General features: G+C 37.7%; 1 protein-coding gene and 1 long non-coding RNA gene across 4 annotated transcripts in view; both read right to left on the bottom strand.

The window, feature by feature from the left end:
- tsc22d3 (TSC22 domain family, member 3) overlaps positions 1 to 11,450 on the bottom strand; it is a 30,896-nt gene extending 19,446 nt beyond the window's left edge. The window contains exon 1 of the mRNA XM_083561665.1: positions 10,708 to 11,450. Coding sequence (XP_083417791.1) covers positions 10,708 to 11,027 — 320 coding nt within the window. The 5' untranslated portion in view covers positions 11,028 to 11,450. The remainder of the gene's footprint in view (positions 1 to 10,707) is intronic.
- Positions 11,451 to 13,408: 1,958 nt separating this feature from the next.
- Positions 13,409 to 24,543, bottom strand: LOC310737364. Of its 3 annotated transcripts, none has more exons than XR_014536807.1 (3): positions 24,105 to 24,543; positions 23,310 to 23,506; positions 13,409 to 15,240 (listed from the first exon to the last, which is right to left on the bottom strand). It is a non-coding gene; the product is annotated as an uncharacterized lncRNA (long non-coding RNA). The 3 variants fall into 3 exon arrangements; XR_014536808.1 differs by lacking the exon at positions 24,105 to 24,543 and adding an exon at positions 24,032 to 24,092; XR_014536809.1 differs by lacking the exons at positions 23,310 to 23,506; positions 24,105 to 24,543 and adding exons at positions 15,823 to 15,883; positions 16,619 to 16,937.
- Between the last annotated feature and the right edge of the window lie 1,059 nt (positions 24,544 to 25,602).

Here is a 25,602-nt window from a genome sequence, read left to right as displayed (position 1 = left end):
TTGTCACAGTTTGGCAATAACCGCTTACCACCTGCATTTGGATTAAAATATGCACTCTAGAAAATCACAGTTTTTTTTTTTTTTTTTTCTTGTCATTTGGTCTCAGCCCATTGCGTGAGAGTGGCATTTTGTAAAACAAAAATGCTCCTGTAATTACCCATCAGGGGCCACAAAACCAAAACAGAGTTTAAAGTTGTTTACCAAGAAAAGGCTGTTTTGGAGGAGGAACGACTCACTTGCCAGACTGCAATGCAGCACACAAACAGTGACCTGGACATCAATGTAAAGAAAATGTAACTTTTTGACTGGAAAGCTTCAGTATTATGTAAAGTGTATGTGTGTAGTGATACAGTGCTCTGCCTTACAAACAACAAGGTTGTGGAGAAGCATTATTCGGAGCTCTCCAGTCAAGCTGTGATATCTGGATGATTCATTTCTCCCACTCTTTACAGAGACAGGACACAATGTTTCTTTTAGGCTAAGCCAAGACTTGTCAGGGTTAATCTTGGAAAAGTGTAAACATGCAACCAACAAATCTATGCCATAGCCATTTCATTATTAGGTTATTTACATTAGCCATGTTAAAAACCTCACTCAGATCACATTAGTGTCTAGGTCAAGGTTGGGAGGATGTGATTGTAAGCATTGGACTATGCTTGGCCATGAAGGGAGATGGCTGCTGCTAACAGGCTCTCTCATTATCGTAATAGATGTCATTGCCTGAATGTGAGTAGATAGGACTAATGCAGAGAAGCACCGAACCACGGCTCACCACTCGGCACTCGCTGTCATTCACTACCTCTTATGTAACCCACACGGCTGACAGCCACTCCCGATGGTGTGGTGGTCACAAATGAGCTAGGCAAATATCAGAAGCAGAGTGGCGATGCAGAGGCGACACTCCCTCAAAGAACAGGCTCAAAATCAAAGAAAAAAACAGCCTAATTATCAGATTAAAAAAATACTTTAAATATGTTCTGAGTGCTTGACAAATAGTTTTCTTCTTTCCTTTTGCACTTTTAATTCATGAACCTTTAATGTTGGGTTTCTTTTGGCATGGCATTCCTTAAGGACAAACAAATCTGCTTACAATTTGGAAAATGGGCACCAGTTATGCACGTTACATATTGTGCCATATTTGTGTCATATTTTCCACTTTGGAAATGTGAATAGAATATGAATAGAAATGTTACTTTTTTAGTCCTTATGGTCAAAATGTAAAAATTACGACACAGGGTTTGGCTCTAACATATTCGGACATGAATAGTTTCAATATTGGAGAGAAAAGAAGAATGCATTCAACATGCAGGATTAGACTTGTCATATACAGTATAAGCGTGCAAATTAGTGAAGCGCCACCTTTAAAATGACTCACAAGCTAACGCTGAATAATAAAGTACTTGCATAGGACACACAATTACTCATTATTTTATAAAATGTATAATTATTATTTATTACGATATATAATTAAAGAGATTTTACTCTGTACTGCCCAACAAAGTGATCAGCGGGTACAAAAGTAAAAGCATATAGCATAAATATACTAATATATATACTGTAGTGATGCAGTGTGTAGATGGGGTGTGGTTGGAAACTTGTAGTCACAGTCCCATGGGCATTGAGTAGAGTTGGGATTAGGGATTTGGGGATTTTCAATCTTGTGCAGCCTTCTTCAACAGACCCTACAAAACAATTCCCCTCATCTTCTCCTTAACTATCTTTATCAAATATTGCATGCTAGCATGTCTAACCACTAATATATATTGTAATGTATATTATGAAATCATACATCATTTTTTTAACACCTTTAATTGTTAACAGTCAGGTCCTGTGCTGCATGTTGTCAATGTTATAACACATGGAAAGTTTTGTTATGATGAGAAACTCATGTTGGCTAGAAACTGGTTAAACTAGCTACAGGGAGGTTGATCATATCAGCCAAAGAAGATATCTCAGTTTTGAAACATACCTTACTTTCCTTCCAACTTTCCCTATTTAAAAATTTACAATACATGGGAAATCTTGTCTGACAACATAACACACATTTTTATTCATCTAAGTTGCAAATGTGAAATCATTGCCATTACCAATCAGCAAATGAGTGAGTATTTATGCATTGTTAAAAAAGCAATCCATTGGGAAAAAAGTGTTTTCTGTTAATCTCAGATTCTGTCAGACGTTCTGCAGATTTTTGCTGAGTTATTTTGGCCTTTTTAGGGCATCTGTTCTTGCCAGCAGACATTGAGGGCATGAAGAAAATGTTTTGGATAAAGTTTAACTCACATGGTTCGAGCAGAGCATTTTGACCTGCTATTGCTATTCTGGATTCACTTCTTTATGGCTTATACATACTGGATACAAAATTTGCCTAATGGTATCAAAAGACAACATGCATGCATACTTCCTTACTTACATATTAACACATCCAAGACTTTCACATCTCTTCTTCACTTTCAAAGTCTTGCAAAATTAATTAAACCTGAGATGTGCTATTTAATTACAGTCTCTCTACAGATTTCTACATGTTTGAGTTCAAAGGCAACCGTATCTTAAGGCAATCCCAATCAGGCTTCGACTAGCCTGTGATCAACATCATTGAACCCATCCAATATCGAGTGGGTAGTGTTTTCTCGAGCCAAAATAAGATATGACCTGAGTGCGTTTCACAAGCTACCAGTACCAGGCTATTTATATTAGCTAGCATTGCTCTCACCTCCCGAATAATCGGATTCACAATTTTTCATGACCTGTATGGGTTTCTTTTGTTCCTAACACATAAACAGGTTTAGTCTTTGAAGAGAAAAGTGAACCCTTTTTTCCGACTACTCTAATTGCTGCATTATTTGTTAACCACACAGGCCCAGAAGCTATATGTTTTAGATATTTGACATTGTTTGATTCATAGGCACACTGTCTATTTGGCTGATATAATTTGCTTAATTCTATTGAGTCATATGTTTTGGGTGGTTCTTGCCAATCCCAGAATTGGGTGTGTCTGTGACTTTTTAGTGCCAACCCATCCAGTGCCTTGCTTCTGTGAACTCTATTTGCCAAGCAGTTGGCGCTCTCTTTCCCCGAGTGAGTAATTAATAATCCTTTTCAACCACTCAATTAACACAATATTATATACCTCCGTTCAAGTCTATGCGAATCCACAGCAATTATTTACGCCCACTTTTGTCAATGTGTGAGTTACATCATAATCCCTATTTCGAAAGCTATTATGTGATCAAATGAGCTACGTTCCCAAGAAACAAGACAAGCCACACAAATGCTAAGTCTCGTGCTATACAACCATTTATAATTGTTAAAAAAGAAAAATGTAAAACTAACCAGTGTTGTGATGTTGATGCTGAGGTTTATCAATGTGTTTTTTTGTGCACATGTGATAATCACCAGTGATTATTTTTTTATCTTATATTAGTCATTTATCAACTTGTTTGAAAATCTTTTGATGTTCTTGGCAGTTTTTTGTTCTTCGATGCTAACATTGCCTCCTCACAACACCAGGGTTTTTTTTTTAACCAATTCTGAGCTCAGATTACTAGATTATTATTAGAAGATTATTGAAGATGAATAAATGAAAGGGTGTGATAAATAGTCTTAGGAACTGTAAGCCTTAGCAATTTGCCAGCATTTGTCCATATTTTATATATTCCATTATAACAAGTTACTTTTTCTGAACATCAAATGTCACAATTTTGATTCCTTTATTCAAATCAACTGTTCTCATGAGTATTACATTTACATTTATGGCATTGGGCAGATGCCCTTAACTATAGTGATTAATGCAACTGAGTAGTTAAGGGTTAAGGGCCTGGCTTAAGGTGCCAATGATGGCAACTTAGTGGTGCTGAGATTTGAACTGACAAACTGCTGATCGGAAGTCCAACATCTTGACCACTGAGCTTCCACCTTCCATACTGTAAACGGACATATAACAACCAGCTCAAACATGCAAATACTGGAAACCAGTATACAATGTGTGTGTGTATATATATATATATATATATATATATATATATATATATATATATATATATATATATATATATATATATATGTATATATAATTATTATTATTTTTATTTTTTTTTTTCATTATATCATAGAGATCATAGGCGAAGTTATAAAAAGCTTGCCTCAGCTTTGAGTTTTTCCCCTAAGGACAGACCAGCTTGAATCAGCGCTTCTGTTCACACTGTGCTTTTCCTTTGCACAGCTCTTGTTCTTTTGTGATCTTGCGCAGACGTTTATTTACACAGCTGGGAGCAGCCACTGTGATTTGTGTAATGTCTTCACTTGATCTGCTTCCAAGTGACGGCTATAGCATACAAGTGGGTTACGGGGCAGCGGAGAGGTAGGAAATACTTTATTCTTGATGCTTGGGGTCCACAAAGGCCAGATTTCCCGGGCCTCATCCTATCTTGTACTATCAGGCTTGCTTTCTAAAAACAACTTTCAAAGGGAAGCTCTTTAGTCAAAACCTCAACAGTCTTGTATGACCCCAGAAATATTTACGTAAGTAGTCTGGCCCATATTCCTTTCATGAAATATCCCGCAGGTTTAAAAAGAATCTATGAAAGTGTGTTTCATCCTTCAGTCATTCCTGTCTTTTAAATAGAGTGTTGCAGCATCAGTGTTTTGATGTAACCACAACATTAATACACACGCAGTCACACGCACACACACACACACACACAAACTGCACAATTCCATGCTCCACCACTTACTTTGTTAAATTATGAGATTGAAACACTGAGCCACCACATAATGCAGACCTTTATTTTACTGCTGCCTTTCCCTGGCTGTTCTTGTTGTCTTGCCACATATCTGGGCTGTTGTTTATAACCCCACACAGTCCCCTCCCTCCCACTCTTGGGATGAAGTTTACGTCTCCAAGCAGGCCACTGTGCCAGGGTTATTTTCATTTCACATGTGCTGTAGACAAAACTGCAAGGGTACTGTTTACATCTGACTTGTGCTATAGACAGGATTCCTCTATTCTTGCATAGGAGTGACTGTGCATGCGTTCTTGCTGATAAACAATGACCCGGTGCACATAAGGAAGTCCGGAAATTCGCTCTTGACATGCAAGCCTGAGAACACAATGTTTCTCAGTGGTGGTTGTGTACGTTTCAGGTCGCACCATCGTTTTCAGTAGCCTAGTAACATCACAGAATGATATTACTGTTTCTTTGCCATTTTATAAGCAATGAAAAAAACACTAGAGCATTCGACTATAGGAAAAACATTCAACAACAACTTTTAACCAAGTGATTGTGTGGAAGGTCTTCAAGACCACTTAATTTTTGTTCTCACTTCCATTTATAATGGATTTAAACATAATTTATCTCCAATGTATTTTTGAAATTTTGTAATAATTCTAAAAATGGAGTATGCAATGTTTATGGGAAGTGGGAAAGCGAAACAAAATGTCCAGAAAAAGACTATGACAGAAACTGGAAACTCCTTTTAGCTGAACAGTATAAATACACCTTTGTCACATAGCAACACACTAATCATAATTCAACACCAACTAACCCAAAGCCTGATTTAACTTTGTTCAAATCCATCTTAATTTTGTATTAAATGTACCTCCACCCAGCCGTAATCCTTAAAGCAATGGCTGGAATGAAGCAACCTAAAGGCTACATAGAGAAATAATAATGCAATAATAGTGCTGTGCACGCCTTAGTCCTAATCTCTGCTTTACATGGATTTCAGCATGTTAAATAAACTCATCAGTGTTGTTTGGTGTGCAGCAAATAGGTCACAGAGTTCTTCCCTCTACAAGACACTAGAAAGCAGTGCTGCCAAAATCCCAGTTACTCCCTGTCCTAAACCCTTTCAGACAGACACACCCCCTTTATCTCAGCTGTATCAATAGCACTGCATGCCTTTCAAAATATCCTGGGTTTACATCTTGGGAAAAAGGAACCTATTATACTAGGATATTATATAAGATATTTCTCCTTGGCAGTGTAAGATATAAAAAAAAATTATAATATGTTATGTAAGGAATTGGAAGAGGGGAATACATTTCTTATTAAAGAGAAAATATCTGTGTTTGAACTGTACACAGTACACAATTACCTTTCTGGTCACATAGTTACTAAAAGCACTTGGGTATTTATTAACACTGGGTAATTGATTTGAATACCAGGAACGAATGCCAATGCATGACAAATGACAAAAAAATATGATATGAAATCACAATGTTCTTGTTCTTATATACGTTCCACATGTGTCCTATATACATACACTATGTGGACAAAAACTCTTGGATTTTCCAACTATATGTGGCTTTTCTTCAAACTGTTACTATAAAGTTGGAGGTGCACACATGCATAGGATGTCTTTGGAGGAAGTAACACTTGAACTAGAAAACCCAAACCTGTTTCAGCATGAAAATGCCCTAATGAGGTCAATAGATGCATAAAGACACCTGTCCACCCCATACAATCAGTAAGAATCCAACTACTAACATGGCCAAGACCAAAGAGCTGTCCAAAGACAGTAGAGACAAAATTGTACACCTCCACAAGGCTGGAAAGGGCTACAGGGAAATTGCCAAGCAGCTTGGTGAAAAAAGGTCCACTGTTGGAGCAATCATTAGAAAATGGAAGAAGCTAAACATGACTGTCAATCTGCCTCGGACTGGGGCTATATGCAAGATCTCACCTCGTGGGGTCTCAATGATCCTAAGGAAGGTGAGAAATCAGCCCAGAACTACACGGGAGGAGCTGGTCAATGACCTGAAAAGAGCTGGGACCACCATTTCCAAGGTTACTGTTGGTAATACACTAAGACGTCATGGTTTGAAATCATGCATGGCACGGAAGGTTCCCCTGCTTAAACAAGCACATGTCCAGGCACGTCTTAAGTTTGCTAATGACCATTTGGATGATCCAGAGAAGTCATGGGAGAAAGTCATGTGGTCAGATGAGACCAAAATAAAACTTTTGGGTCATAATTCCACTAAACGTGTTTGGAGGAAAAAGAATAATGAGTGCCATCTCAAGAACACCATCCCTACTGTGAAGCATGGGGGTGGTAGCATCATGCTTTGGGGGTGTTTTTCTGCACATGGGACAGGGCAACTGCACTGTATTAAGGAAAGGATGACCGGGGCCATGTATTGCGAGATTTTGGGGAACAACCTCCTTCCCTCAGTTAGAGCATTGAAGATGGGTCGAGGCTGGGTCTTCCAACATGACAATGACCCGAAGCACACAGCCAGGATAACCAAGGAGTGGCTCTGTAAGAAGCATATCAAGGTTCTGGCATGGCCTAGCCAGTCTCCAGACCTAAACCCAATAGAGAATCTTTGGAGGGAGCTCAAACTCCGTGTTTCTTAGCGACAGGCCAGAAACCTGACTGATCTAGAGAAGATCTGTGTGGAGGAGTGGGCCAAAATCCCCCCTGCAGTGTGTGCAAACCTGGTGAAAAACTACAGGAAACGTTTGACCTCTGTAATTGCAAACAAAGGCTACTGTACAAAATATTAACATTGACTTTCTCAGGTGTTCAAATACTTATTTGCAGCTGTATCATACAAATAAATAGTTTAAAAATCATACATTGTGATTTCTGGATATTTTTTTTAGATTATGTCTCTCACAGTGTACATGCACCTACGATGACAATTTCAGACCCCTCCATGATTTCTAAGTGGGAGAACTTGCAAAATAGCAGGGTGTTCAAATACTTATTTTCCTCACTGTAGATAAACTTTACTTGACTTGACATCAGTACCTGACTTTACTAACATCCTTGTGGTTGAATGAGCACATTCACATAAGAATTTAGTGGATCTTATTATAATAGCAAATGGGGACTAAATGTCGAATCGGATGTTCAAAAAGCAGATATAAATATAATGTCACATGTCGCCAAATTATTTTGTCCATGTAGTGTAGCTCATGGGGAGAAATCAGTAATGCAACACATAACTGTTGTCTTTACTGCTACATTCATGAGATATTAAAGATTGTTTACTATGCAGCTAAACATTTCAAGGCCCAATTCTTGGTCTAAAAACTACTTTATGTTTGAATGGAAATTACATCTCTTTTCATTAAAAGTCACACTGTGATGCCGAATGATCGATTCTGATTGGTCAGAATGTGTTGATTCAATTACTATAAATGCACAGCTCCAGGTTTATATTAATGCATATGCTCTAATACCTTATTGTTTCTACAGAAACAGCTTACTCGGGTATTTTTCTGGTGGACAATGATCTTCAAGCATCAATAAAAAATGAAAAAAAGTGTGCAATTGTTTTTTATGGTGAAGTTTTCACTCTTATAAGTAATCTTCAGAACAGAGGGCTTTGTGGTTTATCAGCAACTTGACAAGCTGCATTTTGTTCTATTAACTTTAAAGGGGGAAAAAATGAAAAAAAGGTTGAAGGAATAACTGTTTATAGCTGCATAAATTATAACAACAAATTTCTTCCACAGATGTTTTCACAACAATAAACATAGCTATAAATAGATAAAATATATGCGTCATAAAAAAATAAAACGTTACTGTGATTGGAAACAGATAACACTGGTGCATGCCCTGTATTGTTTATCCCATATATAAATCGCTATCACTGTTAGTTGGAAATGTTTTTAGCAGTACAAACACTGTAAAAGGGGAATCAATGACCTTGAAAGGTAGTGCACTTTATTTGACCCATTCCTGAATCTTATACACTTTTATCACTAAATCTATGACTGATAAAGGCCTATAGGACTTGTGATATTAACGGAGTAAGAAGCTAGCACAAAAGTAACCATTAATCATTTTGCAAGCCATCAGCAATTCTTTGTACTTCAGTCATTTGGAATTTACATTAAATTCCTACCAGGTTTTCAAAATAACCAAGAAATCTATCTATCTATGGTGTGACTTGTAATTTGGTAATTTGTGTGGCTGGTGTTCAAGTTTAATGGTAAAATAATGTATCCTATGATGTCAATTAACACTCAATAAGGTAAGAAAAACGAGACACAAGAGATGCTGAGGAACCAAGTAAACAAAGTGTTGCTATTTAATGATTTGTCGTTTGTCAGTCAGGAGAGCTTGTCTGCAGTGTGTGTTGTCAATGTTTCACCTATGTATTTGTCATTCTGACATGAAGGCAGAGACATGAATCCTGAAATGTACTGTGCAATGACAGCACCTAATGCCATGTATCATTATAATCCTAGCAGACACTTCGACTGGCTATTCAACAAGTGTCAAAACACGTTCCACACCTCCACTAGTCCTTTCTCAGTCTATAGTGGCAGACTAAACATTCCAAACTGTAACAAGTTTAAATAAGGTGTTCACATTCTGTTTTTGGTTCAGGAAAAGTGTAGTTCAGGAGCAAAAAAATAAATAAAATGCATCCAGTGATTACCTAAATTCCAATCCTCAATGGTAATTACTTGTAATTACTTCTCATAGTGTATCTACCCTTTTCCTGATTATATTATATGATATATTTTTATTGTAGCTAGCCAATAATATGCTTTCAAATGAATGAACAGCTAAATAAATAATTTAAAAAGGACCAGCAAACATAATTCACACAAAAGACACTCACTAATGATTAAAGAGGAAGGATTTCAGATCCGAGGCCCAACCTTCAGCCTACTTTGTATATACTTATTAGTACATCTTATTATAATAATTGATATACATTTATAATTTATATAGTTTATAAAACAATTATTATTCACACACAGTCTGAGTGCATTCTATGAAATACTTATCAATACCTAAAATGATTATGTTGATTATGATAATGATGATGATGATGATAATGATAGTCATGATTATGATTTTTATTATTACTTTTTATTATTTTATTATTATTATTATTATTATGTGTGTGTGTGTGTGTGTGTGTGTGTGTGTGTGTGTGTGTGTGTGTGTGTGTGTGTGTGTGTGTGTGTGTGTGTGTGTGTTTTGTGTGGTTCTGTTCTTCATTTACTAATTTTTACTTAATTTACTCATGTCTACTTACCTTTATAAACTTGTTTACCAAGAACCAACACTGTACCCGTAGTATGTTTTGACACTTTTCATCATTATGAATTATGATAAAGAATTATACGCTGTTCTTCTTTTTTTATGCTAACTTTGAGGGGAAAAAATGTGTTTTCGAGATACTGTCTGTAATGTGTTTTGATGAGAATCAGACTGCATCTTCTGCATAGACATAATGCATTATTTCACTATGCTTAAATCATGTCTCTACAGAATCTGTAACGGATTTACCTTTGCTTCAACTATTTAAGTAGATTTTATCAATTCCAGACTGATTTGAGTTCATTAGTGGGTTTAATTATTTATTACTATTATTTACAGATGTATTACAGAGTTAGCTTGTGCCTAGATCTCAGAAATATGGTTGCAATTTTATTGTTATTATTATTTTTGTATTATCTGTGGGCAAAATGCCTATTGTTAAAGGGTCAGGATTGTATAAGCATTAAACAGTAATAATACATAGTTTTAATTATTTAATTATCATTGCACCTTTATGAGCTGCTTGGTAAAATCTGTCAGTCAAAACATTGAGAGTTTGTGTGATTGAATGGCTGCTCTTGGCCAAATGGTTGTGTGGAAAGTGGTTGCTTTCGTGTGTGTGTGTGTGTGTGTGTGTGTGTGTGTGTGTGTGTGTGTGTGTGTGTGTGTGTGTGTGTGTGTGTGTGTGTGTACCTGTGGAAGAAAAGTAGAATTGACAGCATGGTCTGGTCGATGTTGCTGTTGCTGTTGCAGATGCCCTCATTGAGCAGGTAGCAGGGGTCACGCACCACAGACTCCAGCGAATCCTGTCTCATGATGGTGTTCAGCTTGTCTGTGTTCAGGTTCTGGAACATCAGCTGGTCCCGAAGCTGTCGGAAGTTATTGATGGAGGTCGGGCTTCCCAGGCTGGGGAGTCCAGATCGTCCTGGTTCTGGCTCACTTCCATTGGCCAGATCCAAGCAGCAGCTGCAGCAGTCCAGGCCAATGGGGGAACGACAGTCTTCGTTTGACATCAGGCCAGCTAAAGAGAAGATTAGAGTTTCTCTCACATGCGTACCCACAAACCCACAAGTCCAGTCAGTAGTGCTGGCGGCTTTGAAACTCTGGCGAAACTGGCGTTTGTCTGTTTTGGCTTGAAGTGTGAAGAATGCCTCGCAACCTTGCTTCTCTGCAGGTGCTCTCCGTTGGAGTTCCAGACGTCCGTGTGGGAGTTTGGACAAAATCTGACTGTTTGTTTATGTGTCTATGTGTGTAGATATGAGTCCTCTCTGAACGTGTGCAAGAGTGTTTGAATTAAAGTGTCTGTGTCACACCGGTTTTGTGTGCACAGGGAGGTGATATGGCATGCAGCGAATGTTTGAAAGCAAAACCAGAAGCAGTCTAAGCTTTAGTCCCCTCCTCCTCTTACCCTGTACTTTTTTCCCTGCCCATGTGCGTGAGTACAGCAGCACACAAGGAGGATTGAGTAAAAGAGAGAGAGAGAGAGAGAGAGAGAGAGAGAGAGAGAGAGAGAGAGAGAGAGAGAGGGTGGGTGGGGAACCTCCCATGATTGGTAAGAGACGGAGCTCAGTGCACGCACAGGGGCCCTCCCATTTCTGTTCACACACACACTTACATCACAAATTATGGGAGGTCCTCAGTCAGATATAGAGAAAAGGAAAACAGTTTGCATAGGCTGAGGTGGAAAACATACAAAGAGACATGGGAGAGACATAAACTTGCCTCACAAATGCACACACATACAGAAAGTCTGCTTACAGTGGGAGCATGTATCTGTGTCTTACGGGTTTATTTACAAAGAGATATAAAAAGATTTTGTTTGCCTCTCCACCCTTGTTGAGATGCAATATGTTTGTTACATGACAACTAATTATTGTACAATTCTTAGAGAATTAATAATTACCAGCTCGACATTCATGTTTATTTTTGCATGTGCCAGTGCATGTGTGTGTGTGTGTGTGTGTGTGTGTGTGTGTGTGTGTGTGTGTGTGTGTGTGTGTGTGTGTGTGTGTGTGTGCAGACTACAGGGCAAAGGCTATGGAAGAACTCGGGAACATCTGCTCAAAGTCCATTTGTTGTCCTTGCCAAATGTGTTTTTTATTGTTATTACTGCTCATTAATTGTCTGATAAAACAAAAAAAATTAAATAAACGAATAGATGAATTAATGAAGAAAGAAAGAAAGAAAGAAAGAAAGAAAGAAAGAAAGAAAGAAAGAAAGAAAGAAAGAAAGAAAGAAAGAAAGAAAGAAAGAAAGAAAGAAAGAAAGAAAGAAAGAACTGAACTCGTATGTTTATGTGAGGGTTTATGTGCAACCATATTGGTTCCTCGAGGGAATGCGGTGCTGCGTGAACAACGCTTTCGGAACGCCTCTGTGTGACCACGCTCTGAACCACGTGTGTAATCTGTCCAACGGAAGGGTGTGACGTCAACAGTGGGGTGACGTAGCGACCAGGAAGCTAAAAAACACATGCGGTGGAGGGCGTGCTCGGAGTGGGAAGGGAGCGCTTGCAGGGATGTACAAAGAGTTGCACTGAAACGCAGCATCTCGTTCTCTTTGGGAGCCAGGGTTACATACATAACCTAGAGACGATCCCTTTTAGGAACTCGAGCTGCGTCAACAATGCTTTGGGAAAGAGAGTACAACCGCCAGGGGTGTCACTAAGGTCAAGGCTGTAAAACCTTGACTCATAAGAAGAGGAGGTAGCATCCACAATCCACCTGCTGAGGCTCTGCTTATCCGCAGGAAGACCCCTCTTATACGAACCGTAGCATACAAACAGCTGGTCAGACCTCCTTCACAAGACAGTTCTGTGGACACGATTAAGCCTCTCCTGGTTAGGGTCCCAAAAAGGAGGAGAATAGAATGCCTGGAGCACAACTGGCTGATCACAACTGGATTGAAGTGATCCAAGCAGGAGGCAAGTGCGCCTGCATTGTGGTCGAATCCCACACTGCGCCTAGTTAGATGCTCCTCTGTACTGGAGAAAGCACACTTTTCTTGGCTTTTAGTGTTAACCCTAACTCCTTCATGTGGTCGAAAAAGATATCTTAATGCCAAATCATAAACTGCTCCGAATGAGGTAGTATCAACCAATTGTCGATATAATTCAGTATGCAGATGCCGAGGTAAAAGAAACCGAAACTGAATCTTGTAGACTCTTTTTACAGTGCGCCGGACCTATAGAGACACGTTTGGCAGGAGTTTCCAGGCTGCCAGATAGTCTACTAAGGGAATCAGTCCCTCGATCTAAAGAGGTGACCTGAGGCTGTTCTAGAGGCCTCCTGCCCCTCCTGCCCCCCCCCAAAGCCGCTATGTTCCCTGGTGGAAGCTAAGGAAAGCACTCGCTGGCGACCGCTGTGCCCTGTAATGGCAAGGGTGGCAGGGATAACCAAACAATCTTCTGAGGACACTGAAGGGAGGTGGGCACCGTGTATTAAGGCATGCACCTCCCCTCCCCAGAGGGGCCCCTTTAGAGGTCCTGAATGATTCAACTTGGACTGTCTTTGCACCTCACGATGTAAACTTATACCTGGCTGGTATTGCACCCGCTGACCAACCCCAGTGAGAGCGGCGAGGGAGGAATCACTGCCGACTGCCTTTTGGCCTCCTGGAATCTGTCGAAAACATCATTGATGGCGTCGCCGAACAGGCCAGTTGCCACAAGTGTCTATCGACGGCCACCAGGGCTTCCATAGACCAGCTAATAGCCCTAGCGATCTCCTTGGTGGCCAGAAGAGACAGGTCTGTGGCACGACGCAACTCTAGGATGTCATCGTTCCCAATTTCTACTTCTTTGTCCAGCTCCTTTAGCAGGTCAACCTAGTATGCCTGCAAGACCGCAATGGTGTACAGGCAGCCACCAGCCTGACCCTCCGACATGTACCCTTTACCCACCAAAGCTGAGGAGGTCCGAAGTAGCTTGGTAGGCAACACCGGGGGCCATTAGGGATGATGCAGCACCAGAAGAGAGATAGCTCGCAAGCATCTCCCCCTAACCATGGAATCGCCCCATAACTACACTCCTTCAGTCCCACTACATTAGAGTAGAAGGTAACATTGGGGCTAAAGAGGCAAGCCAAATAACGTGTGTGTATAAATACAAATACAAATAACTTAGTCACGCCCTTTCATTAGACAGATTACACACGTGGTTCAGAGCGTGGTCATGCAGAGCGATCCCAAAATGTTGTTGACCCAGCTCGAGTTCCTGAAGGGGAAGCATTCTTCTTGTTTTTGTTGTTATTTTTAGCAAATGGAAAAAATCCTGTAGTTACAGAGTGGCCTTTTGCATGCAAAGTATGTATATTTACCATTGACTTTGGTTCGTTCTTGTTGATATAGAAGAATAAGTGAATCTTGTTTGCATTATGGTGCCCAACACTGTTTGTTTTGACCTTTAATATGAGAACATAGCGCTAAACACAATCTGCAGATTAACAAAGCAAAGCCATGGCAAAAGGTGTTTTTCAGAGACGATGAGGAGAAAAAATGTGTCCTGACCTTTGTGTGCAATGTCACGGCAACAACACAGCATTCTTCTGGAGAACAAAGAAAAAAAATGGAATTCGGTTTGCACAATCCCTGTACCCTCACAGACACTGATAATGTGTACTGTTATATGAAGTGTTAAATGTGACGCAATGGAAACATGAGAGTTTTTACCTGCGATCTTGTTTACTCATATTGTGTCTTAACCTACAAAACACAAAACCTCGACAGATTTGAGCTCAAAAATCTCTCTTGATTGGGTTTGATTTAAAGTGTGCATCATGTGCAAGCTGAATAGGTTTATATGGATTGGAATCACATACAGATTCTCTTTACACTATATAATTGATGTAAATACTATTCATAGAAAATAGAACATAGTGTTCCCTATGAACATTGCATAATCTCCCGCATGTAAATATATTTCTATTTTACGCTTACTTGCATAATTCACAGTCCGCAGCCTCTAAGATTATTTATCCATTAATTAAAGCCACCTCCTTTTCCACCCTTTATACTCTTATTTCAGCAAGTAATCATGAGACGCATCAATCGGACGTTCCAACAGCAAACTGTCTGTTTCACTGCATCTGTTTTGCATTTGCAGATTTGAATGCCATGTTGAACTTCATTCCTTTCCCTCATCCGTTCCTTCTGGCCTTCTTTGGATAAATCCTTGTGTTGTCCGGTCTTAACCTCGGCCTTGGTTGCAGATTCATTTAAAATGTGTTCACTCTGAGAAAGAAATGATGAACATTAAGTTTTAAATAATTTATGATACATAATTTAGAATTCAAAGACATTTTCTTTGTAATTAGTTATTATAAAATGTAAATAAATTTTTGCACTTTTTTAAGCAAAACATACAAATTATAGGTACAAAACATACAGTACCTGTAACAAAGAATGGTACAATGGCACCAAACAAACTAATATAATAAAAATCATAAAAACTCTAGTGTACTAAATGTCTATTATATAGAAATATTTTGTTCAAATTTGTGTTACCAGTAACCAGAGAGAGAACAGAACTCTTTTGATTTATTCCTCTGGGATTAATTCTTGCATCCTGAGACTGTTCCGAATGTACAACCTTGATCAGAGGAGTACTTTGGTCTATTTTTGAAAGCGTGTCTTACACAATTGAGGTCAACATTGAACAGCTCAATGATCAGAATGTTATGTAATATGCACAAAAAGCAAAAAAACACACTCTTCAACAATTAAACTTCGACAGATTTAGTATATACTGCAGCTCTGAATAATGCTTCTGTCTGACCATGCACAGTTCTGCAACCCAGTAATGATCTGACTCACTCTCGGGAATCACCACGTTTAGTGTTGGAGTCTCCAAAAGATGCATTTTATACCTCAGTCCCTTGAGAAATAAACATGTAACACAAGCAATAAGTTTCAGAGTGGATACAAAAATATGTTTTTATATTGTATTCAGCGTGCAAAGAAATATCGCATTAATGTCACTTTTGAAAGTCCTTGACACCTAAAAGCCAAGTTGCTGCAGGTACTGAATTGGAATATATATATATATATATCCCACAGATACTATACATTTATACAGATATCTCACACACTCACACTATACATTTGGGTTTGAATTCAGTTGGAATTAGGATGCCATGGCTTGTAGCAGGGACGGCAGTCACCACCACTCTTTTAGGATTTTATTTTCATACGTACAGGAAACAGTCATGTATATAATGCAATCAAATCCTCACTTTGTAAATCCTCCAAGCAGCTTAATGTATGACACAAATGAATTACAAAATGCATAACAAATATGGAAAGTTACAATAGTGCAAATGCAAGAAAGAGAAGTTTGTGCTTGTATTGTGCAGTGTCCAATGTAACATCATAGAAAGGCATGTGCAAAGTCCTGAAGCGGTAGATTGGGTTCATGTTGGTATTCCCATTCCTATTGTAAAGGAGTCTATGTTTGTGTGCAAAATATGCAGAGGTTGACTGAACTTCTTTTCACAGAAAAGGGATTAGATTCGATTAAATCATGTGATTGGTTGGCTGTATGCAGAACATGAAACAGTAGAAACTTAATAAATAACAAAGTTCATTACTTATATCACATTACAATATGTACCTCTGAAATTAGAACATGAGATATGAATTAGACATCTTATATCCACTGAAGGTTTAATCTGTGAGCCACACTGTAATCTTCTCTACAGTTAGAACCGCCACTGGCAAACTGTAATACAAAAGTAGAGCGTTGCTGCCCTCTAAAGGGAAAAACAAATCTTGCTTTTAGAGTAATTGACATCTCTTTATGAGATCCAGTGTTTATTCTGCAACAAGGGAGAAATCATCAGAGTCTCAGCCTTGGAAACAGCTTCTCTTTTTCTGGAATACACAGAAAACCTTTGGAGGGAGAAGCTCTCAATGCGCATGCTCATCAGCCTTGTGCGATTATAGACTGAGGCTGATACACTCACACAAGCCAACAAAATTCAAAAGAAAATAAATATATGTACAATGGAAACAAAACCAGTATATATATAAAAACAATATATATATATATATATATAGTGCTCCAGACTAAATTAATCAAAATGAATCACATATTTAGTGCAGTAACTCATACAGGCCATGCCATGTGCTTTATCCATAACATTAACCATTAGATCAAATTCCATTTACTTCCCAAGTGCTCCATGTGCATCATACACTGTTTCATTAAACAACTAGATATCGTTTTATACATATTAATAACAAGGAAAAAACATACCTGCAACAAGGGGAGAAATCATCAGAGACTCAACCTCAGAAACAGCTTCTCCTTTTCTGGCATACACTAAGAACACAATGCTAATTAATTAGTGTATGATGGACACCCGTTTATATATATAACATATTAACCCATTCCGCAGAGAGGGGGCAAAGGTACACGCATCCTTCACCTGAGTAGAAGTACAGATACTCATGTTTTAAAAAGACTATGGTAAAAGCTAAAGTACTGAAGTACTCAAGTTAAAGGAAAAAAGTTTGGGCTCTGACAAGTACATAAGTAAAGTAGCTAATATTACTACCTGTTTTAGTGTCAAGCTGGTAACTAGACCTCGCATCATATTAATTTAATAATTAAGGCTGTCAATTGGTTAAAATATTTAATCGTGATTAATCGCATGATTGTCATGAGTTAACTCACGACTAATCGCATCTTAGCCGCACATTTTTCTCTTCTAAATGTACCTTAAATTTACACTTTTAATACTCTAATCAACATGGCAATGGACAAATATGGATGTTTGAAGCAAATGTATGTTTAATATTAGTGAAACCAGACTCAACATAGAGCAAAGAAGACATGAAGACAAAATTCTTATAAATAATTGAAAGTAATTATGGTGTTTTAAATTACGTAAATCATCAAACGGAACTTTTGCTATGTTTCAACACACACAGTTAATGAAGTGATAGCAAATAAACTGTTACCTCGTTGAACTTTCATACGGATTAATAATCAGAGAATATTTCAATGTTTTCAATGTGAAATTTTTGTTTGAAAGTAGGCATTTTTTTGTTTTGTTTATTTTGGGTTTTTTTTTTCAGTTGTGTGTATTTAGGGGCATTATTTTCTGATGTGTTATCTTCTAAATTCTGACCCGAAGGGTCTTATATTCTTTCTGATCAATAATTAATCCAAAAGCATTTTTATATACAATGTATGTCAAACTCAAACCTAGGATTATGTTATAAAGATGAATATTATTTCAGCATAATAATTTAATACTGCTTAAAAAGCTTGAGTGTTCATGATAAGTGCAAAAAAAAAAACAAGACCACAAAATAAAAACATGTTCAAGCAATAGATTGAGAATTGATTTCTGCTCCGAAAATGTGGTCTTATCTCAAGCCGAAGTCAATTCTAGGCAAACACACTCTGCCTATAAACTAATAAAACAAATAACACAGCATTTAGAAACTTCATTAGGTGCAATAAACTTCACCAGCTTCTAATTACACTTAAATAACAGCGAGGAGAGATTTTAAACCAGTTCTCCTGATAAAACATCAATATTTCTATGATACCTGCATGGACAGCTAAAGTCAAACCTCAGTATTATAATTGGATTAAAATCTGAAACTGGATTTAATTGGAAAACATAGATTTGGTCCTAAAATCTGATTGGCTGAGCTGTGATTGAAGCCGTTGTAAAATCCTGTAACCACACAGTAACTAAATTCTGTATCAATGTCAATTCAAAAGGTTTTAAAACAATACAACTGCCTAATAACAGCTTGACTCGTAATGAAATCAGTGTAACACATGTCATTGCATGCCTTATGGTTTTATCTAAGGTGTAAATAGTTTCTGAAAAAATAATGCTTGATTAAAAGTATTGTTGAAAAAAATCACAAATTTTACTCTTATTGAATGTAGGCTCAAAAATACACTAGTTCTCAATTCCAAGACACAAGTAAGTGAAAAGTGAGTGAGAATATATTTACTAAAACACAAAAACAAAAAGTTCACCTCAACACTGCATGAACCAACATCACCACAACATCATCCAGAATGAAACAAAGATCAAAGTATTCGGTCCAAAACAATACATTCTTTTAAAAAGGTATCTTTAATTAACAAATAAAATGGCAGTATCATGTTACAAAGTAGAAGAACTATTAGTATTCAATTCAGTTTCATTTTAGATCAAATAAAACCAAATATTCCGGGCTGTGGTTTGATGCACCTCTGACTCTCAGAGAGGGGCAATTTCAACTCTAACAAAAGCTGTTTCTCACAGGTTTTTTTATTATTATTTTTTTTTATTACAGAATTTATTATAGCTCATTTTGGACTGAAAATGAGGCCAGCAGTGCTAAAAAAAAGTCACTCACAGGCAGCAGATATTAAAATATAGTGGAATAAAACAGTATATACCGTAATTTTCGGACTATTAAGCGCACCCAAATATAAGCACTGAATTCGACAAAGATTTTTATTTTGAACATAAATAAGCCGCACCTGTCTATAAGCTGCAGGTGTCTACACTGAAACTAATGAACTTTACACAGGCTTTAATGAAAAGTGTCTGTTACACGACTTGTATCTAAACAGTAGCCTAACAAGAAAGTCATTGTTCACTGTCTTCCTCCTTCCTTTCACAACTATTTCTCTCGGGAGTTTATCTTTTGGCATCGTCGTGCGTTTAAAAATCACCATCTGTGAATCTTTTCTCCCGATGCCGTGCAGCTCAGAACACAGGTGAAGTGTGTTTTTTCATGCCCGGTTGTTTTCAGCGTGACGAATGATTCGCATTTCCTGTTGACAGTCCGAGTGAGCGGCAGGTCAAACATCAGAGGAACCTTATCCATATTTATGATGTGGTGCGGCCCGATTCAGTGGGAGCGCATCTGATTTTAATATAAAGAGTTTCATTGGTTCACATTAACCCGTTCAGCAATTTCATTGGTCTAATGTTATGGGGTTCAGTTTTTTGGCTTGAAGTTTGTGAAACCGGGAAAAACCCAGGAAAAATCCATAAATTAGCCGCTTCATTGTTTAAGCCGCGGGGTTCAAAACGTGGGGAAAAAGTAGCGGCTCATAGTCCGGAAAATACGGTATATGGAACCATAAATGTATTTGAAAGTAGGAAAGAGTTAAAGTTGCTTGTATCTTTGATGCTCAGTAAAGCAAAAAAAATTGCCAGAAAAGTATTTAAGTTCAGCAACAAATGGCATTCTCTCAAATACTTTACACCACTGGATTTTATTGCTTATCCTTTTTTCACCTTTCTGTTTGGGTACGGTTTCTTATGTACTTTGGGTCATTGTTTTGTTGAATTATTTATTCATTTGTCAACAACTTAACTTTAGCCTTGTATTCAGATTGCAATTTAGACAGAATGGAAACATGTTGGAGAATTCACATGGATGTTCATAACAAAGTACAATAACAACATTCACACATGCACACAAACACCTGAGATAAATTAAGCATAGCCAGTTCACGTACCTGCATGTTCTGCAGAGTGAGAAGGAAACAAAAAAATCGCGGAGCATGTTTATGTACCGTATGCATACCTTGATGTTCTCCTGTTAATCGTCTTGATGCAATTTTGTGTAAATTAATCTTTTAGTTCATTTCAAAGAAGTTGTCATATCTATCCAAAAGAAACCTGTCGTAGAATAACTACATCAATTTTTGAACAGCAGTGTGTTTGTGGATGATGTAAAAACACATGACAGGATCAACAGAAAAATGGTTTAAAGTCAGAGTCCAGATCTTATTTGACATTGTCTAGAGGGTTGTTCTTCTTAAAAAAAAAAAATTATTGACATTAGAACATTAAAAATGTTGACCAACTGTAATCGGTTTGTTCGTTCCATTCCTCTTCCTTGTTGTGAAAGTCAGAACAGCAGATACAGAAATGCAATGGTAAAGATTTTTGCTGCTAAAAATGACATTTGGGCAGTTAATGAAAGGTAGTGGTGAAGGTGTTCGACTTCTGATCAGAACGTTGTCTTTTCAAATTCCACTACTATCAAGTTCCTACTGCTGGGTCTTTAACTCTCTGCTGCATAGTTGTAGAAATTTTAGCCTCATCAAACTCTATAGTTATTAGCCTCTGTTGCATTGATTTGTTTATTTAGGAATTTTTTCTTCTCTGAAAATAGTGAGAATGAAGTGAGAAAAAAAGTTGTACGTTACAATATACTGTGCCTTTCAGAGAGAGCAAAACTCTTAGCATCAGTCATTAATATTGGTTTCCCTTCCGAAGAAAGGGTAATGTTAACTAGTAGAATTAACTATAACCTTTCTAGTCCTAAATGAAAGACTCGTGCACTGCGTGGCCTCTGATATTTGGCATTTTTAAACCAAGACAATTCCATTACAAGAAAATTCTGTGTGATGATTTCAATATCCTCTCATACTCTTGTTACTCGTATCTTGTCACATGCTCTAAAATGGGCAACGTTATGATTCATAAAAAAATTTACTGTGTATCCCATTTTTGGCTAGAGTGGCACTATCAACTATTTACAGAGAAGAATAAATTCCTAAATAAACAAATCAATGCAACAGAGGCTCATTACTATAGAGTTTGATGAGGCAGAGCAGTTTTAGATATACCTTTGTTTAATTGTATCGCTTAATACAACTAGTATGTTATCTGTTAAGACATTGTCATAAGAGTTAAAATAATAAACCTCGTTGCCAGGTTGTAAAAAAATGCCCACCCCAAATAAATCTCATCTATATCGTGCTTGTTGCACCTCCACTTAAATGTCAATGTAATGCTGAGCAAGCATGTTGCAGCCTGATTCCTGCCCCAGTGGTCTTCTATTATTGTTTGCTACAGTTCCAATTTATAAGCACTTGGTGCTTTAATACTGGATGGGTCTCAATTAGAATTCTGCCCAACATTTGTGCAATATCTAGAAGGCTGAGCAGCTCAGTGTAGCATCTATCAAATAGCAGCCACACAATCAAAATGAATAATTATGAATACAGAAGAGTAAAACAGATTTCATCATAACTTATCTAAAACATTAACTATTGCTAAACAGCTGCTATATATACCCCAACCGCACCTGTGGTACAACCACCCTGTAAATGAAAAAAGCATTTCAGTGTTTCTATCCTAGAATAAATCCAATTACTTCCAATTTGTATTTTTTTGCATTTAATCTCTGCTGTCACTGTATGTACGTAATCTAATAATAACTCAATAGATGTTTTCGGAGATTCATTCTAACTATTGATTCATTTATAGTAGATGTTTAACGCAATGCTTTCAGATGAATGAGTAATGGTCTTTTAAAAAATGCATTTTATTGGATTTAGGGCTTTTACTTCTGACTATAAATACTTAAGCTGGACAGCAGAGGTCACTATGTCCTTTATAAAGCTGCCTCGCTGCATGTGCATTGACCGTGCTGTCCATCCAGCTGATATATGAGGATACTGTAACATGTCAGCAATATATAAACAATTTGAATATATTAGAAGTGACTGGCAAATAAAACAAAGATAATAAACCGATGCAGATATGAAATACACAGATCAGCCATAACATTAAAACCACCTGCCTAATATGACGTCACAAAACAGCCCTGACTTGTGAAGGCATGAACTCCACAAGACCTCTGAATGTATGATGTGGTATCTGGAACCAATCTGTTAGCCGCATCCGTCTTATATGTTGTAAAGTGGATCGGATGTGGATTGGAATAGTCTGTCCATCACATCCCAAAGTTGCTCAACCAAATCAACAACAGTGGGAGAAACCGGACGCCAATTCAACACCTAAACACTTTTTAACAGTGGCAAATGGAACTTTGGTGTTACAACCCTTTTCTATCATAACCAGTTTAATCTATTTCAGCAATCTTTCAGCAATACCTTTTCTTTGGGATCTGTGGGAGTCTGGTTCTCATGACCCTGTTGTTGTGTCTTCTAGTAGTATTTTTGGTCAATAGTAACCATTAAAATACCACAAACTCCCCAAAAGACCTGCTGTTTTGGACATGGTCCAACCAAATCATCCACTCGTGGCAGTTTGTCAGTTTGTGTCAGATCTTAATGCTTGCCCAATTTTCCTGCTTCTAACCCATTAACATCAAGGACTATAGTATAACCAACCTCTCTACACAGATTTCACTGTAACTCAGTAATCAATGCCACTTCACCTGTCAGTGGTTTTGAGAACATTTAGTGTATGTTGGTGTTTTTTATGGTTCTTGGTTAGGTTGAATTTTTGTATCATAAATGTAGATTTTTACGTATCTATTTACACGCATGTTTGACAAAAACGAGTACTACTTACAAGGAAATCCACCCAGTACCTGTGCACTGGGTTAGCGAATCCTTGGTGCTTTGCCGCTGCAGCTAGTTGTCAGTGGATATTGTGAAGACTGATGAATTGTGCATAGCAGTGTGGTCTGCGATCAATCCAAAAGCATGACCTTTGTATAGGCAGTACAGGGAGTGATGTAGTGCTCTATTTAATCCAGGCAAGGCTTGCTGATATTGTTAAAGCACAGAAGAATGCTAATATTAGGTATTTTCCATATATAATAATTCAGATTTTTGTAATGCATTTTGATGATTTTTGCAAATATTCTTCATGCGTACCAAAAATGACTAACGAAAAGGGAATGGTGATATACAATAGTTATTAAATGTATCTGAAGAGTTAAATCTGAAGCTTCATTTTATATACCAATTTATTTGCTAAGGACAACATCCATTAATAAACAAGTTACGTAGTGATGCATCATTTAATGCAAACTCTATCCCAGAATAAACTTGCTGTAATGTTCAGTAAAGCAGCCCTGTGCTTATTTTACTGGGATTATAGAGGTGTTTATCCAAGCAGTAGCTTTCCCCAATTTAGAAGTCTAAAGCCTACACTTAGTCTGACAGCTCACCAGATCTCTAATTATAGGTAGCACATTAAGACGATAAAAACCTTGAGTTGCTTTGCTCTAGTGCCTGGTGGGCCGAATGCAAATATTTGCAGAGGAATTAATAATTTCATTGCCTTACCTAATGTGAACTCTTCTCGAAACCAAATTCAACACTGATCTGTATTCTAGGGGAAGTGAAAAAGAGCAAAAACCTTTGCTGCTGTCCTCTCATAAAGTCCAGATGCACAATCATGGCCAGACTTCGTACTGCCCTGGTTGAAATACAGTTTATTAATGCTGTCCAGCCTTCTGCTATTATTCTGAGCCCAGGGTGATGTCTTATGACCTGACCTTCCTTCCTCATCACCTTAATGATGTGACATGTGGCCTCCAGGGCACAGAAGATTATGACTGATTTCGTTCCACCAGCATGAAACCTTGAGAAGAGCCAACGGTGTCATCTGAAAGCCAAGTACGCTGTGATCCGTTCATATCATCACTTGACTTAGGTGTCAGAGCTGATGTCAGATTTATGATTCTGTTTATTCTGTACTCAATTCAGAAGCTTGAGGTGGTTTGCTAGAACTGGGAGATGTTGGGGGTCTGTGATGCCACATGACAGATCTAAAAGCGACGGATCTATATCTAGAACACAACCATCACATACTCGTTGTGCTGTGGATTCTCAAAGGCATAAACTTTTGTGAGCAATCCAGAAACCTAGATATGGAAGGAACAGACTTAAAAAAAATTCCAACATAAATATCATATATTATTGAATTTTTCATTCAAACACATATTGCAATTGTTCTGAAGCTTATTTATTCATAGATTAATTTTATTTATTAAATAATTGATTAAATAAATTATTGAGTGACATGAGTAATAGCAATCAGGGGGTCACCTGTTGGGACATGGGGGTGTCCAGAGAAATGTTTAAATTGTGTACAAATATGAAGTGACTTGTTGCAGTGATGCCCAATGGGAAAGAAGGATCTGTCTCTGGATTTGTGATCTAAAGTGGAATGCTAGTTGCACCACCCACTGATAAAAGAAGAAATGCCTACTGGTGTAACTGTATGCCTGCAATAAAACTGCTGCATGTGTGAGTGTAACATAACACATGCTTCCTCCAGACCTGCAGCTTTCCCAATGTATCTTATAACTGCTACTCAGGCAACATCACATTACAGCTGAACACACTTGAACAAAAGCCAACTGTGTTATGTCCCAGGATATTCTGTTCTATATACATGACGTAACAAACACTCAACACTCACAGCTGATGCATGCTCTTCATAAATGGTTATGGCATTATTGTGATTTTTCCATGGTTTTTTTTTGTTTTTTTTACAATGCCATCCACAGAGTATGCCACATTTCCCAAATGCTTCTAAATGCAAGTGGTATATCTGAACATTAAGAATGATTTTGTGTAGATATATAAGACTCACAAGATGCCATCATGGAATCATTCATTCATTCATTCATTCATTCATCTTCAGTCCGCTTTAGCCTGTGAATCTGGAGCCGTTAGCCTATACCAGAAATACTGTTAATGATGTAGGAATACACCCTTGATGGCACCATGCAGCAAGACACAAACATTACAACCAGGAGGCAGTTTAGATTAGCTACATACCAGCATGTTTATGGATGTGGAGAAAACAAGAAAACCAGAGAACCTTAAAGAAACCTACACAGACTCTT

The sequence above is a fragment of the Silurus aristotelis genome (assembly GCF_946808225.1).
Source record: "Silurus aristotelis genome assembly, chromosome: 14".
NCBI classification, from domain to species: domain Eukaryota; kingdom Metazoa; phylum Chordata; class Actinopteri; order Siluriformes; family Siluridae; genus Silurus; species Silurus aristotelis.
Note: the sequence above shows the minus strand (reverse complement) of the source record. Positions and strands in the feature narration are given on the sequence as shown.